The 16,766-nt window shown below is 46.1% G+C and overlaps 1 protein-coding gene across 1 annotated transcript; it reads left to right on the top strand.

The window, feature by feature from the left end:
- The first annotated feature begins 15,129 nt into the window (after nt 1-15,129).
- On the top strand, nt 15,130-16,419 carry G0S2 (G0/G1 switch 2). Its single transcript, XM_067558718.1, has 2 exons — nt 15,130-15,236; nt 15,787-16,419. Exon 2 carries the CDS (start codon nt 15,817-15,819, stop codon nt 16,126-16,128), a length of 312 nt encoding a protein of 103 aa, XP_067414819.1. The 5' UTR covers nt 15,130-15,236; nt 15,787-15,816; the 3' UTR covers nt 16,129-16,419.
- The last annotated feature ends 347 nt before the right edge of the window (nt 16,420-16,766 follow it).

Here is a 16,766-nt window from a genome sequence, read left to right as displayed (position 1 = left end):
TAAGTCATATAACACTTAAAACAAATAGACACACCCCAGCTTTTGTCTTTAACCTTTAGTATAAATATGCTTACAATGAACTAACCTGCTGTATCTTTGCATCTTTATTTTATTCTCTAAGGTGACCAACAGGTATAAAAAGAACAATTTACTCTGCTAGGATTCTGCTTCAGTGTCTATCAGCCTGCTTTTTCAGAGGTGCCAAGAACCCACAGTTCTCATTGGCTTAAAGAAGAGTTGTTTGTGCACCTCACCTCTGAAAATCAGGTCCCAAATACACAGCATGTAGACATACTTTAACACAGGAACATACTCTAGCCAGCTCACTTCTTCACCTGCCTACAATGCAGTTATGTTTGCAGCCCCACCCTTTGTCCTGTCCTTTTCAGGCTTAATTCCAGATCAAAACTTGTGCTTTCTGCTGGAGGTTCAAGGTCTTTTCCCAGTTTTGCAAAGTTTAAAAAGTGCAGCGAAGTACATGCATTGTACAAACACTTTCTGTTTATGTAACTTAATCACAGGAACGTTCTCTGGGCCTGCTGGGAACTCCTGCCAGCCCTCAGATCTCAACAAGAAATCCCCTGCTTCTGCTGCCATTTTCCCTGCATAACACACAGCGCCGGCAGGGCTCACTGCTCGTCCCTGGCTCCTGTGCAGTGCTGTACATACCTGGCTCAGAGCTAGACTTTTCTTTCCTCTTCCCCGGTTATTGAGCAGCTGGTACGAATTCTCACCTGAGTCCTGATGAGCTGTCTCCTTTCACTCTCCGCTTTTAAATGCAGCCTCACCTGAGGAAGGAAGTTCCTATGGGTGCAGTGCTGATAAAGAGAGTGATTCAGGAATCTTCAGACGTACACACCCACTGACAGTCTAACTCACTGCACACTCCCTAGGCACAGGCTGAGACAGAAGTCCCTCAGCACTGTAATGCGAGTGAAGAATGCTACAGTTAACCGGCATGTGGACTCAGGTCTCTGAATACACCCTTCAGCTTTAGGAACATCTGAGGACAGTGATGCAGTCCCACAGCTCAAGTCTACGTAGGTAATTATATTCCAGAATGATTCTGAGCAGCTCAGATGTTTACTAGGAAGGCATGTATCCTGACTAGAATTTGGGGAGTATCATCCCATTTTACAGATGAGGAGTTGAGGCACAGAGAAATCAGGGGCCACATTTTCAAAGGAGCTCAGTTCCCATTTAGCCACCTAAATAAATGGCCAGATTTCAAAAGGAGCTCAGCACCCTAACATGCCAGGATTAGGGCCCAGATCTCCCAAAGCCCAGTCTAGTCCCTCAACCACATCCCTTCCCTATTTTGGATCCAGTTCTGGTCTCATTTACACCGGATTTAGATGTGTAGAATCACTCCCAATTTACACTGACACCAGTATCAGACCCTTTGCTTTTCAAATGGCTGATGAAGGGTGTGGAATAGCACTGAAGGCCTCATTGAGTTCTGAGCTGCTCTGCTGAAACTGCCAAGTGTTGTGCAAACACTAGTTCACTCGGAGTTGGACTGAGACCCGTCAACTCATTGCACACAGAGGCCACCCAGCCGCTTGGAGAGTAGTGGCTTGCAGGCACCACCTCTGTGTGCTGCGTTTGAAGAGACACAGAGAAGCCAAAATCTGTGTGTTCATTTGCCAGTCCCCCGGAGTCATGCAATTCTCTGTTCTGACTCCCTCCTTTTATGGTGAGATCCAAGCCCGATGAATATCAGTGGCACTCGGATGAGGCCCTTAATGTCACTGAAACAATCACCCCAATAAATATCTGGTCTCCAGCTGTTAAAGCTGCTGCAGTAGAGCACTGGCTGTTAAAAATGTTTGTTGACTCTTAGGTCCTGATCCTTGGCTGGCGTCTACTGGCATAGCCCCATTGAATTCAGTGCAGCAATGCAACTTGCTCAGGCTGCAGAGCTGATCCTTAATGTAGAGAGAACAACAAAGGTTCAAAAATAATCTGTCCCCTAAGGCTGCAACATCTGAAACCTGGGCTCAGAGGTTTCGTCTGTTCTTAGGTGTGTGCCAGGTACATTGTGTAGGCAGACAGCAGTCTGGGTGTGCCTGCATTGGACGGGCTGTTCATAGGCCAATTAATAACGGTGTAATACCACGCTTTTCACCCTGGAATCTTAATCCAGCGAAGCCTCGTCCCTCCACCAGCAGCTCACAGCATGTCTGGGGAAATTAGCAGGAACATGAAGAATTTTAAAAGGAACCAAGAAACTAAATATCCCCTCCCAGGTGTAAATGTGGCACTCATGGCTTTGGGCAACACTGCACAGGTAGCTCCTAGTCTAGACGGGGAACTGTCCCCAAACTCCAGCTCCAAAGCCCCTGAAGCAAATCCATCCGTGATAAACGTAACACTCTGCTCGCATGTAACACCTTTCAGCGGGCCCCAGATGATAATTGGGCCAAGGGGCAGTGAGCTGTGACAGAAGTTGTTATTATTTATTACTTGTATTCTCATAGCACCAGAATCCCGTTGTGCTAGGTGCTGTTACAAACACAGACCAACAAGACAGTCCCTGCCCCAAAGATCTTGCAATCTAAATCTTGTATTCATCTTCCTCGGCTTTTCCTCTAACAGCTCCTTCCAGAGCCAAATTGGTCACCTCAGTGGCAGCACAAGAGGCCAGCTTGGACAACATTGCTCAAAAAGGGTGCAGGTGCCCCGCGTGATCTCCCCACTACGTCTGGGAATTCTGAGCATTAACTGCCACATTCCACGGTGATTCAGAGTCTGATAAGGGATGCTAAATCCCAGCCTACCATAAACGGCAGAGTGTTGCAATTCGGTGGTACAGACGGGGTGGAGCAGAGAAACGTCGATAGACCCACAAGCAGCTCAAGGTTTATCCAGAATGTTTTATTCCACTGTCCTCCTTCTGCCCCAGGAGAACTCAGACAGGAAGTAAACAAGCACCTGGATCTTCAGGCTCTGCAGGCTGAAGCAGGAGCAAAAGTGAGGAATAGCCTGATTTCAGAAAGGTAGAACAACAACAGCGACTCTAGGGCTTCAGGTGTAGGATGATCCTGTGATTAGAGATCCCACCTGGGACTCAGGAGAGCTGAGTTCAACTCCCTGCTCTGCCACAGACTTCCTGTGTGATGTGGAACAAGTCGCTTACTTTCCATGCCCTCATCTGTAAAATGGGGATAATAGCCCTGCCTGTTAAATACTAGAGAGACAAGGTGGGTGAGATAATACCCTTTATTGGACCAACTGCAGTTGGCGAAAAAGACAAGCACTGGACCTACGCTTCGAGATTTGTGTCGTCAGGGTAGCCAACTTTGCATTGTAGTTTTTACTGACATGAAGCTCTGAAGTTGATTTTTTTTAACTGACACGGTAAACTTTTTACTGACATCACTAAAAATACCATAAACAATACAACAAATGTCACAAAAGCATGTACTTGCTCACGATATTCTGTACACATAAAATGGGAATTACGGAATCGTTTTAGCTGCAGTTAATTGATCGATTGGGTTCTCTTGGCATGTGTCATAATAGAAAACAGGAAATTGATAAAGTCATGATCAGTGTAGTTTTAGGATACAATTTATGATACAGTTTTATGATCATTCACATGATAGTGAATGACAACAATCAATCAGTGTCACAATACAATGTGTTTTATTTCTACCCAATTTTACGGACATTTGCATTTATTTACGGATTTACTGCTAGTGTTAAAATTGTACATATTTTACTGACTGTCTGTAAATTTACATAAATTTACGGACAGTTGGCAATCCTGCTAACTTGAAAGTTTGTCTCTCTTATTAACAGAGTCGGTCCAATATAAATATATTACCTCAACCACCTTGTCTCGCCCATAACCTGGGACTAACACAGCTACCACAACACTGCAAACAATATCAGCATGGAATAAATATATCAAATGCTGCGGGGGAGGCATATCAGTACCGAAGATAGATAGAATTGCAGCACTATAGTGCCTTTTGGTTTTGTTTTGTTTTTTTGAGGGAGCATCCGTGGACATAAGAGGGGATTGGAGGGGGACAACACCGTACAAGCTTTTAATATTTTTTTTAATTGTCTACAGCTGTACTACCTCGTACTGAGAACATTAGAACAGCCATACCGGCTCAGACCAATGGTCCACATAGCCCAGTATCCCGTCTTTCGACAATGCCCAATGCCAGGTACCTGACATACAGAGGCTAGGGACACTTCAGAGCATGGTTTTACATCCCTGCCCCTTCTGGCTAATAGCCATTGAACTTATCTAGTTCGTTTTTGAACCCTGCTGTATAGTCTTGGCCTTCACAGCATTCTCTGGCAAAGGTTGACTGAGCGTTGTGTGACGGAATACTTCCTTTTGTTTGTTTAAACCCGTTACCTACTAATTTCACATCTGGTCTGTATCAAAAGCTATGGACTCTGATAGTCCAGATCCCCTTCAGCTCCTACGAGCTAAGCAGGGTTGGGCCCAGTCAATCCCCAGATAACAGACCTTCAAGAAAAAAATGAGACGCTGCATTAAGCGGTTTGGGTGATTGAATAGCTAGTGCTCTGTCCTCCTAATCAGTGCAGAGATGGTGCCCAGGGTGGGGCTATGCTGCTGAAAGTGCCTCTTTGGGATGAGGCCCAACACCAAGGGATGGAGCACTCATGGACACTAACAATCTTATGGCTCTTTTCCCATAAGTCTGGTGTCCTGGCTGAACTGCCCTTAGAGACTTCCATTTTGCCTCCTTAAACCCCTGGTGAAGTTTCATTTGGATAGAGTGTTCTTCATTTCTGGCCCTAATCTCTGGCGTAGCGTTGCTTTTCCATTTGCCACCTTAAAGGCAGCCTCAGAAATGGGAGAATTCTCCGTCTTGAGGAAATTTTGAGGAAAACCAAAATTTTCATTTTTTGTCAACTGTTCTTTGGTATTTTTCAGGTTTTCACTGACAGAAGGTCTTAGTTTTCTAGTGAACACCCAATAAATCTCAGCAAAAATGGATGTTTTCTGTGAAAAGATCCATTTTGGGGGGGAAAAAATCAATTTTCCACTGGAAAAAAAGTTTTGGCAGAAAATGTTGGACCTGCCCTATTCTACAGTCTCTTTTCCATTATCCTGGAGTTCATTCCAGAGAGCTGCGCCACATCTCACGCTGGTTATGAGGGCACTGCCTTTGCTCAGGAACTGACTGCGGTGTGAGTCAGATATTGATAAATAGCCTCACACAGGAAGCGTATCAGGCCTGTTTGTCTATTGCTTTGGGCAGACAAGCTCTGAAAAGATCCACCCTCCTCCCAGTTAGCGATGGCTCAGAAGGAGCCACTGTTTGACTGACTGGTCACTGGAAAAACATATTAGTAGATATTAGTCAACTGATCTGTGCACCTGAATTGACCAAATGTCTGGGAATGGACTATTTTGCAATGCAGGTAAGTTATAATAGCTAGACCTTCCTACAGAGAAAACAATAAGCTTGGGACTGAGCTACCGGAAAAATTTCCACTGAAGTTTAATTTCTAAAATCAAAAGTATTTTTAGTTAAATCTTAAAATTTAAATTTTTACAGTTTTCAAAAAATTAAGATTTTTCAACTTTAAAAAAACGAAACATTTCCATTTATTTTTAAAATTTTTCATGAAATATCCTTCTGAAACCAGCTTAACCTGGGACACAGATTGAACCAATTCTGGTCCAGTCCACACCCAAGCCTTCCCCTAAAAGCAGTTTCAAAATGTGTAGATAACTTTTTTGACACACTTTTTTTCCCCCCCATGCCCTCCCAAGCTTCCTGATACCTTCACGAATATTAGACAGGCAATTTTCAATTAACTAGACAGTCACCAAAATACTATTCACTACACTCTGCCTAACATGTAGCTAAAAGAACAAATTCAAGTGTGTCTGTGGTATGTGTCACTTTCAATAAAAATTCAAGTTAGTTTGCAGTGTGTATTTTTTCAAATTTTTTCAAATCTTGAAATTTAAAACAAAAAAATGGGAAAAGATTTTTTGTAGGAAAACAGGTGAGTTTTCCAAACAGTGTTATATATAGTCAATAGTTTATAATCTATGTTTAAAAAGTTTCTTAGCAATCCAATAGCAGCATAACACACACACTGCCAGCCAGGAGATCTGACGAATAAGGGCATGGAGTGAAGCTGGTTGCAATTTATTTGTTGACCTTTTTTGGCTTTGACAAAAAATGGCTGTTTGATCAAAATGAAAATTTTCACAGATCATTTTCACTTTGAAATTTTCAAATTCTTGACAAAATCAGAAATTGATTTTTTTTTCCTGTTAAAATTGCTGGTAAACATTTTCAGGTGTTCTCAAAAACTTAACATTTTCAGTTTTACTTGTTTCCGTTTTTTTCATTGTAAATATTCTTTTAAAGCGTCTCTGGATTTCTGTTTGTTTAGTTTTGTTTGTTGGTTTTTCCTAAGTTTTCTGAGAAAACTGAAGTGGTATTTTTCAACTCACTGTATTTTGAGGATCAGTCTTTGGGGAAGACAAGAAGCAGAAGTTCCTACCGCTACTGAATAACCCAGGAGTGGCATTAATGAGCATCGCATTAGAACCGCATCCCCATTTTCCCCATCACAAGGAACGGCTGGTCCAGCACACAGCTTTATGGGAGGGTTACAGAGAACAAACAAGGGGATCCATAGAAGAGCTCTGCCCGCCAAACAGCCCAACAGCCCAATTAAAATTGCAATTGCAAACAGCGATATGGTTGGCAGTTACCCTTTTCCACTTCTAAATGCTGATTTGTACACACAAATGTGGACATTACACATGCAATTTAGGCAGCCACTTTGGACATCAAGACCTTGTGTGTGCAATGCTTCTGATCCCATCTATGCAAAAGGTGGTGTGCTTCATTCTTTTTGCACAGCTTGCCCCTCTCAGAACCACCGGGTGCAACTTCAGCCACTGCTGGCTCACCCAGGAACTGCCACACCCCACCACATGCCTTAGCCTGCTAGCAGCCTTCCCCACCAGCATCTCCATTTTCCAGACACTACTGCCTCTATTATGTAACTTCTCCTCCATGGTGGGAGCTATCAAATCATTTACCTACATGAACACGTGTTTATTAGAGACAAAGTCCAAATGCATCTGACCCTTGCCCGTATAGGGGACATGTGGAACTGGGAGATGTGGCAATGGGCCCTTCTGCTTTAGCAATACAAGGATGAAAACAGTGCTGTGCAATATTTGGGGAAATTTCGCTATCTGGCAGAAAGTGGGCATTTCCCTCTGACCGATCGGGCTGGACTTCTGCTCTCAGACCTAAGAATTTTGGGATGCAAGACACTTGTGCAAAAACTGTATTTCATTTCATTGTGTTTGAGACTTTCCCTCCAGCGGTTAAATAAAGAAAGCATTCTGGAGCACAGAATTTACAAAATAATAGACTTTGGGTTAAAAACTTATTTGTGTATTAGAGAAAAGGTTTCTGCATGATTCATATGTCAGACTGTGATGAGCCTGCGCAAGATAAATGTAAAGCAGATACACAGACATGCTTTGAAAAACACACCATCTTCTCTATCTCACAAACACGCACACGCACGCGCACACACACCACTTCCCCACCACACACACACACTTCTCTCATGAACTCCAACCCTCATACACACACCAGCCCACTTTGTCTCTTCCTGGTCGTGTTGATAAATTTGTACCAGTTAAACTAAAGGTGGGAGGCTGTAGCGTTTTAGTTAAAAGGTGCACCTTTGCGTGAAGAGAAGCTTACATGTGTTTAAACCCGGTTTACGTGGGGTTGGCTTTCCTGGATGTAAGAGCATTCAGTGCAGAGTTGCACCTGTTTAACTAAATCGATGCAACATCACACTCGGAATTAAACCAGTGCTTAAACTGAGCAGAAACTGACGACGTGTCAGTATGACCGCTCACGCTCACTCCAACATCTGCCGCCACCACCTCCACTTCCTGCAGCACCCTGAAAGTTTCCTATCCAAGGCCTGCCACAGCGCTAGCCTGAGAGCAGGGACAGGATCACAGTGCAATACGGTGTGACTGCAGGTGTAGACATCGTATGTACTTGTTGATGTCCCTTTAACAGTGCTGACGGCTGGACCACTGATGATACCAAAGCGTCTAACATCACTAGGGCTTTACTACAAGCTGTGGAATGTTTACAAACATAAAGGGTCACTAAAGATCAACATAAGGAGCTCAGCATAATCCTCGATGGTCCATATAACTTTATGACTCAGGATCATTAATGAAACAACAGATCAGCAGCCAGACCTATGTTCCCGGTGCGCCATCCCTGTTGATGTGCCTGCAAGCATGAGCGGCACAATGCACCTGTGGGCCTTATCGCAGCAACAAAGATTACACAAGGACACTTTCCTCACCACGGGTCTTTGATCGCAAAGGTCGCCGATAAAGGCTCCGGCATTTTCCTGGCTGGGCGGTGAGAGGTCCGACTTTGGCAAGAGGAGAGAGCAAATTGCACACTTAGATGATCCAAATGGGTCTGAAGTGTTAAGGTGTGTGATCAGAATGAGGGAGCCGAGGTGGAGATGGACCATTGGGTAGAGCATCCGCCTGGGATCTGAGGGTACGTCTACACCAGAAGTCCCCAAACTGTGGGGTGCATCCCCCTAAGAGGGCATGGAAGAACATTAGAGGGGGGTGCAGCAGAGCTGAGCAAGCCCCCATGGGGGGTGGGGAGGGAGTGTCACCCAGGCCCACTTTGCTCCCAAGTCTGCTCCAGCCGATCCCCAGCCACGGCTCCATTCCCGGCCCTGGCTTGGCCCCTGGCTCCTGGCCTGGCCACAGCCCCACGCTCGACTGCAGCTGCACTCCTGGCCCCAGCCACGGCCTCAGCACCCCTCCGGCCCCGACCACAGTCCGGCCGTGGTTCACCTTCCGGCCCCATTCCTGGCCCCAGTTGCAGTTCCACTTCTGGCCCTGCTCCCGGCCTGGTCCCAGCCATGGCTCCACTCCCAGCAGGGGCACAGACAGGGGTGGAGGGGGTCGAGGGGGTGGAGGGGGCGCAGCATAAAAAGTTTGGGGACCACTGACTACACTATGATGATAAAAAAAACCCGCGGCACTGAATCTGAGCCTGGGCCAAGTGAGTTGGGCGTGCGGGGCTGGGGTTGCGGAGGCTATGCACTATCAGCACACATGTACAGGCTCAGGCTGGAGCCCGGGCTCGGAGACCCTCTACCTGGGTCCGAACATCTACACTGCAATTTGAGAGCCAAGCAGCCGGAGCCCTGTGAGTCCATGGGGCCAGTCATAGCCGTGCAGTGGGTCTTTTATCACAGAGCAGCCTCCCTTGAAGCTTTTCTTCCTAGTTCTGCTGCTTATCTGTTGTGCAGCGTCAGTCAAGTCACCTCCCCTCTCCGCTTCTGTTACCCCTCACTGGGACAGTCACTCCCCCTCCTGAGCCTTCATTTCCACATTCATAAAATGGGGATAAGCAGGCGTTGTGAGGTTTCATTCCTTAATGTTTGTAGAGGTTTTGAGACGTGCCGATGGAGTGTGCCTAGACACGGATACTGTGGGGCTTGTGTTCTTTATAAAAACGTAGATAAAGGGAAATTGTGAGGCTTGCTAGCCTCCTGGGTTCTGCTTTCAAGCTAGATAAATCCACAATACGTGCACATGACAAATCCTTTCCTCCTGTCAGCTCTTCATTGCAATACTTATTGGACTGAAACGAAACCTGAAATTTTACTAGCAAATGCCCAGTGCCATCAGCTATTATACACCCCTATCCTACACACAAGTCACAAGCTTTATGCGTACGTGATCAAATAAGAAAACAGTCCTATTCGCATGGTGCTATGTGCTGTGCCGTCTTGTGGACAATAACGTGTGAAATCTTTTATAAGAGTGTGTGGTCAGGAAATGTAAAACTTTTCCCCTTCTTACTCAACACAACTTTGAGATCCATCTGCTCACTCCTCTGACCAAGACACTTTTTCTCCTGCTGGCCCTGTAGTCCACGCAGCTATGGGACACAAAGCTGGATTTTGTTCTGCCTCAAGCACACCAGTGTTTTTTGTGGTTGCTGCTGTATATCTGATACGTCTAATGGAAAAACACCGCTTGCTTGCCATTGCATTTGTTCTGTGCAACCTCACTAAGCCAAATCCTCCACACTTTAGCTAACTTCCAACTCTCCACATTCTTTGCCTGTTGCTAGCATGATTAGACTAGGCTAGGCCAGTCTGGCCTAGTTGCATTTATTTAGTTTCAGATTAATTGCTTTCCCAGGGCCAATGTACATGGATTCTTTTTCCTCAGGATCTATCACTATCCCTTAGCCTTATTTTCTTGAAAACCCTCTAGTTTCGATTATGCATCTTGTGCTTTAGTTTAAAAACGGATTTATCCATATTCTCTGTAACAGTTCTGTCCATGTGACTGGACCCTACATATTGCTAGCTCTAAAATACATTCAATTAAAAACCACATGATTTGTATTCAATTCACTCCATTTGCAGTAGGGTAATAAGACAGCTTGTAAAGAGAGTTATTGCGCTGTTTCTTTGCTTGTTGTGTTTTTGCAGCTTGGTTCATAGCTGTTATTCAATTGGGATTTCCTCCCTTTTCCGTTATACTTGTTTTCTCTTGCCGAGACGTCCAGTATTCTACAGACTGGTTTTGACAAATCTTTCCCTTCAGACTGGCTGCTCATCAATTCCAGAATCTTTACAGAAGAGAGGAGATCAATTCATCATCCTTCTGTGTTACCGAGTTCAGAATTCACACTGCTCCTACGTCTGTATTAATCTTCCCAAATCTCCTTGATGTTCACTCCTTTTGAAGTTCGCCCTACCAGTTAATTAACACCCTGTTAAATTTCATGCCTACAGCAGCTTTAATCTTCAGACATTAACATTAATCGTAGACAATAACTCTCTGCATGACACTCCTTCTCAAGACCAGTCTGCACACCAAAATTGCACAGACTTAGATAGCTGGTTTCTAAAGGCCTGGTCACCACTTAGAAATTAGATCAGTTAAGAAAAACAAATGACTATCATGAGACTCGTGGTAAAATCGGTAGAGTTGGTAACACTGATTTTTGTTAATGGTGAATCCTGCAGTGACTCACATTAAGATCATTAACATTAGCCACTCTTAATCCAATTTAAGAGTGTCCATACAATGAGTTTGCAGTGACTAAACTAACTTGATGTAAAATATGATGTACTTAAATAGATGCAATTTCTGGGTGTGACTCCAGGTGTTGAAGCTTTATGTGAAAATCTCAGCTTTCTTTTAAAAACTAAAGTAAATTAATTGCAGAAAAAAAGCTGAGAAACAAAGCCTAAATGCTCAAAAATCAGAAGGCAAAAGCAAAGAAGTTTAAAAAATAATTCTCTCCTGGTCTTGGGGAGCCTGACTCAGGTTTTGAACTCTTGGGGTTGACAATAGTGTTAGTTGGTTCCTCGTTGCACCTACAATGTTCTAGGCACTGCACAAACACCAAAAGGTACAGTCAAGGGCTGACATGAAAAGCTGTGACCCATTCTCCCTTTCAGATCAGACTTTATTCTTTAAGGAGCCAGTGCAGTCTCGTCCTGTCAGACAGTGGCTGTACCGCAGTTAACAAACAGGCTGGTAATAATGACAGTGCCCCTGAACTTTCTCTAATTTCTGTCTCCTCAACATTTTTCTCTGTAATGCTCACTTTTTGATGTACCGAAGGAGAAAAAAAATGCCCTAAATATAGTAACCAGCTGTAAAATGTGTTACCAAATGGGAGGAAAAGGTAAAGAATGTAAAAACAGTAATCACAGAGACCAAAGTGAATCAACTGGTTCTTTAGCAATCTTTGCAACAAATCCTGCAATTCCATTTCAAATGCACTTGGGGAACCTGTGAAAAAAACAACAGAGCGTTTTCAATATCATAATCTTTCAAGGGTCCTTTCCCTGAGTGACGGTAACTTGTTTCCAGCAAGAAGCACCAGCAGTCCTGGGAAGAGGGGAGGAGAGTGTTACAATGGTGAAGAAACCATAGTTCTTCTGCTACGTGCAGGATGTGCGGGGGGAGAGTGTGAGTGACTCACCGACCAGCCCTTGCTCACATACTGACACTTGTGGCCAGAAATAAAGTTCCAGATTTAAGCAACCATTATTTATCTGCACATGTTAACCACGGTATATTTATACCGTGGCCCAGATCCTTGAGACTGGCTGTTTAATACCTGATGCAGGCCAGGGGTGTAGGTGGGGGGACAAACCACCTTAATGCTCTTCCTCCCAATCAATCTTTGGCCCACGGTGTTGTCCCACGGACACTCAAGGCTACTCGAAGTTGCCGTGGCTGCCTGCAGCCTGAAGACCATGCTCCCTTCACTCCTACGCCAGAAGGTCTGAGGGACCAGTAATAGACCCAGTTACAGCAGCCCTGTGGAAGTGCCCACCTGAGAATTCCCCCACCTGGGAGGCATCCCCCGCTGGCTAACACCGCCCGTACAGCTGCTTTGTACAGCCAGAGAGGTGCAGAACAACTTCAACAGGGCCCTGGGTCTGGCCGTCCACTGTACTGCTACGTTTGGGCACACACAGAATCACAGTTTACAAAGTGCTTTGTGACCCTTTGGGATCTGCACCCTCACCAGTGGCTTTGACCGAACAATACCTTTGACCATGCTCTAAATTACACTATTTTCTCAAACGTTAACTTTACTTCTCTTTCCACTATAATCAACTGCTACGTAAGGACACATTTCCCTATTAGCTCCACACCGTCAGTCTTGACCCTGATATGCTGTTCTCCCTGTCACATCTATGCATGGAAAGTGATACCAGAACATCCAAACTGAACACTACATCTGGATCCCAGAGAAGAATTCTGCCCACATTTCCTAAGTAGCTCTGGGGAATCAGAAGGCATAGCTCCCGCTGACTCCTCTCGGCTTTAGCAGATATTCAGAACAGCAGCCCACTGAGCTGTGTAAGGCTCTTTCAGACAAGGAAGCATTATGTACATTGACAGTATTACCAGCTCAGCGTTCCTGGACCCAGTGGGTGATGTAATCTGCTTTACGCCGCTGATGCAATGTTTTTACGGAACAGGCAGCAGAAGAAACGTCCAAGTGCTAGAGACTGTCATGCTTTCCATGAACATAACGTACTGTACTTTACCGTCACATTCATTTCACTGGGAAAGATTGCATGCAACTGGTTTCAAGATAGGAGAACAGACAACGAGATGCAACGTTCAGCAAGTGGGGTGGCTGGGACGCAGCAGGGGGAGGAGGGAAGGGTATGTCTATACTACAGCTGCACAGCTAGAGCGCTGGAGCAGAGACGCCTCCTACTTGGACAGAAGGAGTTTTTCCATCGGTGTGGTTAATCTCCCGGGAAGAATTCTTCCGTCGACCTAGCTGCGTCCACATAGTTTAGTAGACTAAACTTTAGTTGACCTAAATATGTCACCGAGGGCGCTAAATGTGTCAGAGCTCTAAATGATGTAGCTAGGTCGATGTAATTCTTAGGCGTAGACCAGGCCAGAAAGAGAGTGAGAGAGAGAACATGCACATGCTCTTTGAAGTATGGTAACTGATTATCCCCAATAAATCAAATAGCCACCGGATCTTACATCCAGCTGCGCTCCTCTCTTGTGGTTCATGTTGCAATGAGTTAACTCTCTATAGACATCTATGGATACTTTAATGGAAATCTTTGACAATTACCAATTGGGTAACATAGTGCGTAGCTTTTCACAAACTAGGCTCCCATGATTTACTCCATCACTACTTTACTGAAACTAGAATATTGTTTGTAGAGAATGGTGTAAATCCAAGCCTTAGAGCCCCTACACTTCATACAATCCATGGGAATGAGGAAAGAAGTTCACTCTGAACAGGGACCTGGATTTGCAGCTCGATCCCCTCGGTTATTATTAATTCCTTGCAATTTCATTTTAAAAGCATGAAAATATCTCCAATTCTCATGGAAACAGTTACATGCCTACAAAACAGATCCACGAGGTCTATAAACTGCAGATGTAAAACAATGGAAAGGATGAATCTGATTTAAAAAAAAAAAAGCCACCTGGACAGTGAATGGAAAGAGAATATTGAATGTTAAATTATGTTGCTTTGTGGTCCAGTGAACTCAGAGGAGTATTGTCTGGGGCTTACCAAGATTCAACCACACTCCAACCACATATGTACGCTTACTTGTGCACAATTGTTGCTGCATAAGTAAAAGTTAATTAGTGATTATATATGAAAAATGTGGCAAATAAAGAAAAGCTGCAGAAAGTGAAAGAATGGGAGATATTAAATATACTGCATTTAAACATTTAACCACGTACAGGTACGGTTTGTGGGAGAAAAATCTTTCAGGTTTGATATTCTTTATCATTGTTCCACAGCTGCATTCTGAGACCCTTCTATTTATGAAGCTAGCAAAGCGTTTGATTTTGGAAGGGGTGGGCAGGAGGGCAGTGGTGTGTTTTGATGGCGATGTGATTCCCAGTTATTCCAGACCTGGATAACAGAATCGCTATATGTAGCATTTAGTCCATGTTGCAACCCATTTAGTCAGTCGAGGTGCTCGGTCTTCGGGGGCTAGTTTTCGGCTGCTTCTTTTCCAGCCCATGTTTTGCTGTATCCCCGGGCGGTGCAATTTGAACTATCACGTACCAAGAAGGGAGATCTCGGCGCCTTCCTACCCGCACGCTGCAAAGGACACTTTGCTCACACACCCAGCTTTTGCAGCGGTGTAGGGGAGACCCCCGCATTTCCAAACCTGGGACGTTTCAGCCCCCCTCTTTCTCCCAAAGGCTGCTTGTGATTCTGCAGCCACCCCGGCCCCGGGCACGACCGCTCCCCACCAAAAAACAACCAGTCCCTCCGACTGCCCCCGACTGGCCAGGCAGAAACGTTTGCTACGTGACTCCCCCGGGCGCTGCTCGCTGTGTGCTGATGCCGGCCGCGGGGGACGTGCAGCGTCCCCCTCCCTGCAAGGCGGCGAGCCCCAGAGGAGGGGGGCACCCCCCCCCGAGCCGGCGGCATGCTCTCGGCGTGCTCGGAGCGTGCACGGCCCCCTTGGCCCCCGGCCTGCATGAGCAATGAGGAGGAGGCGGCTCAGGGTCCGGGAGGTGGAGCCGGCGGGCCAGGAGATATAAGGCGACGGGTGGCTGCTGGCAGGAAGCAGCTGCAACTTCCCAGCCCCAGCCGAGAGCTAAGCCGGGGCAGAACTCAGCGGTGCCCGGGCTACGCCGAGCGGCGGCTGCGGTAAGTCGAGGGGGCCGCCAGCGGGGCCGTGGGAGCCGAGGATGCGGCGGGACGTGCAGGGCGCTGGGCGAGGAGCTCGGGCTTGTCCTGGCGGCCGTGGGAGTTTAGACCCACAGCGCCGGTCTTGTTAACCGACTGGCCCCTGGCTGGGAAAAAGAAGGCGGCTTCTTCCTGGGGAGTGCGCTCGGCCCTGGGGGAGCGGCTGGGGTAACCGAGCCCTGGTGGGAATGGAGCTAGAGAAACTCTCACGGGTGGGGAGGGGGTTATGCTGGGCTGTTGTAGTGGTGCTAGTCAGCGCCGGCTCTGAGTGTGTGCAGTGCCCTGAGGCAGACCCTGGGCACTGAAAATCCTGGGTACTAGGAGCCAGCGTGGGTGTTTGCCCGCTCCCCGTGTCTGTGCAGACGGGAGAAGTGTCCATCTGTCTGTGCAGACGGGAGAAATGCTGCTTCTTTCTGAGAGCAGCTCTCCTGTTGAATGCAGAAGGACGCAGCACTAGATGGCAGCTGATGTTTCTTTCCTCTCTCCCCTTCCCCCCCGCTTTGCCCTCTAGGTTTGTGACCTTCCAGGTCTGCGGCCAGACATGGAGACCATGCAGGAGCTGATTCCCTTTGCCAAAGAAATGCTCAGCCAGAAGCCCAGCAGAAAGATGGTCAAGATCTATATGCTGGGCAGCATGCTGGCTTTCTTCGGGGTGGTTATTAGTCTGGTGGAGACCGTCTGCAGCCCTTTCACATGTGAAGAAAGGCTACAAGAGGAGGAGGAGGAGGAGAAGAGATCTCCCCCGACAAAAGAGCACCCTGTCCCCCAGAAACACGGGGATTTGATGGTGGAAAAGAGCAAAGAGCAGGCTGTAATGCAGAGGAACTTGGTGATCAGACAACACGCATCATAAGAGAGGGTGCTCAGTGATACACAGTGTACAAGAGACTGCTGCTGTCCTGGTGAATCTCAAGGTGCAGATTCAGGGCCAAGGGAATCCACAGCTGACTGTGTATCTGAGACCACAGACAGGAGGGGGACTGTAGAGAAGTGACTGTTCTAATTTGCTGCCATGCAGCAGTTGCAAAACGCCCTCAGTTGAAATATGTACCCTTTGGTTGGTATAAAACGGTGAAGGGTGCACAGCCCTGTGCACCACCATGTTTGGTTTCTTATTTTTTACTATGAATAAACTTTACAAATATATTTTGCATTATAAATAAATATTTTATACATTACAAAGCCTCTGTTGTGTAAGTCTTCAAAGGGGGATGGAGCCTTAACTCAGCTCAGGTACCTGAAGTAGATTCTTTGCAGCAAGAGCCTGAGAACACCATTTTCAGGGTGGCGTGTAGCAGGGCAGTGCGGTGGGCAGCCTGCGTTTGGCAGTGAAATGGTTACTGACTGCTGTCACCTTTTATTTATAAGCACACACTCACTAGTGTGAAACGCGGTGAGATGTGGTTTGGTTTTTCTCATGTTTTCTACCTACCAGTTGGGAATTCCATTCCCCTCCAAAGACAATGCACCAACTTTTTTACACAAACCAGA

This window comes from Emydura macquarii, unplaced genomic scaffold (genome assembly GCF_026122565.2).
Source record: "Emydura macquarii macquarii isolate MOO-44397 ecotype Brisbane River unplaced genomic scaffold, CSIRO-AGI_Emac_v2 contig_2184, whole genome shotgun sequence".
NCBI classification, from domain to species: domain Eukaryota; kingdom Metazoa; phylum Chordata; order Testudines; family Chelidae; genus Emydura; species Emydura macquarii.
Note: the sequence above shows the minus strand (reverse complement) of the source record. Positions and strands in the feature narration are given on the sequence as shown.

Coding starts and splice junctions, on each gene's coding strand:
- G0S2 (XM_067558718.1), top strand. CDS start 15,817: ATGGAGACCATGCAGGAGCTGATTCCCTTTGCCAAAGAAATGCTCAGC.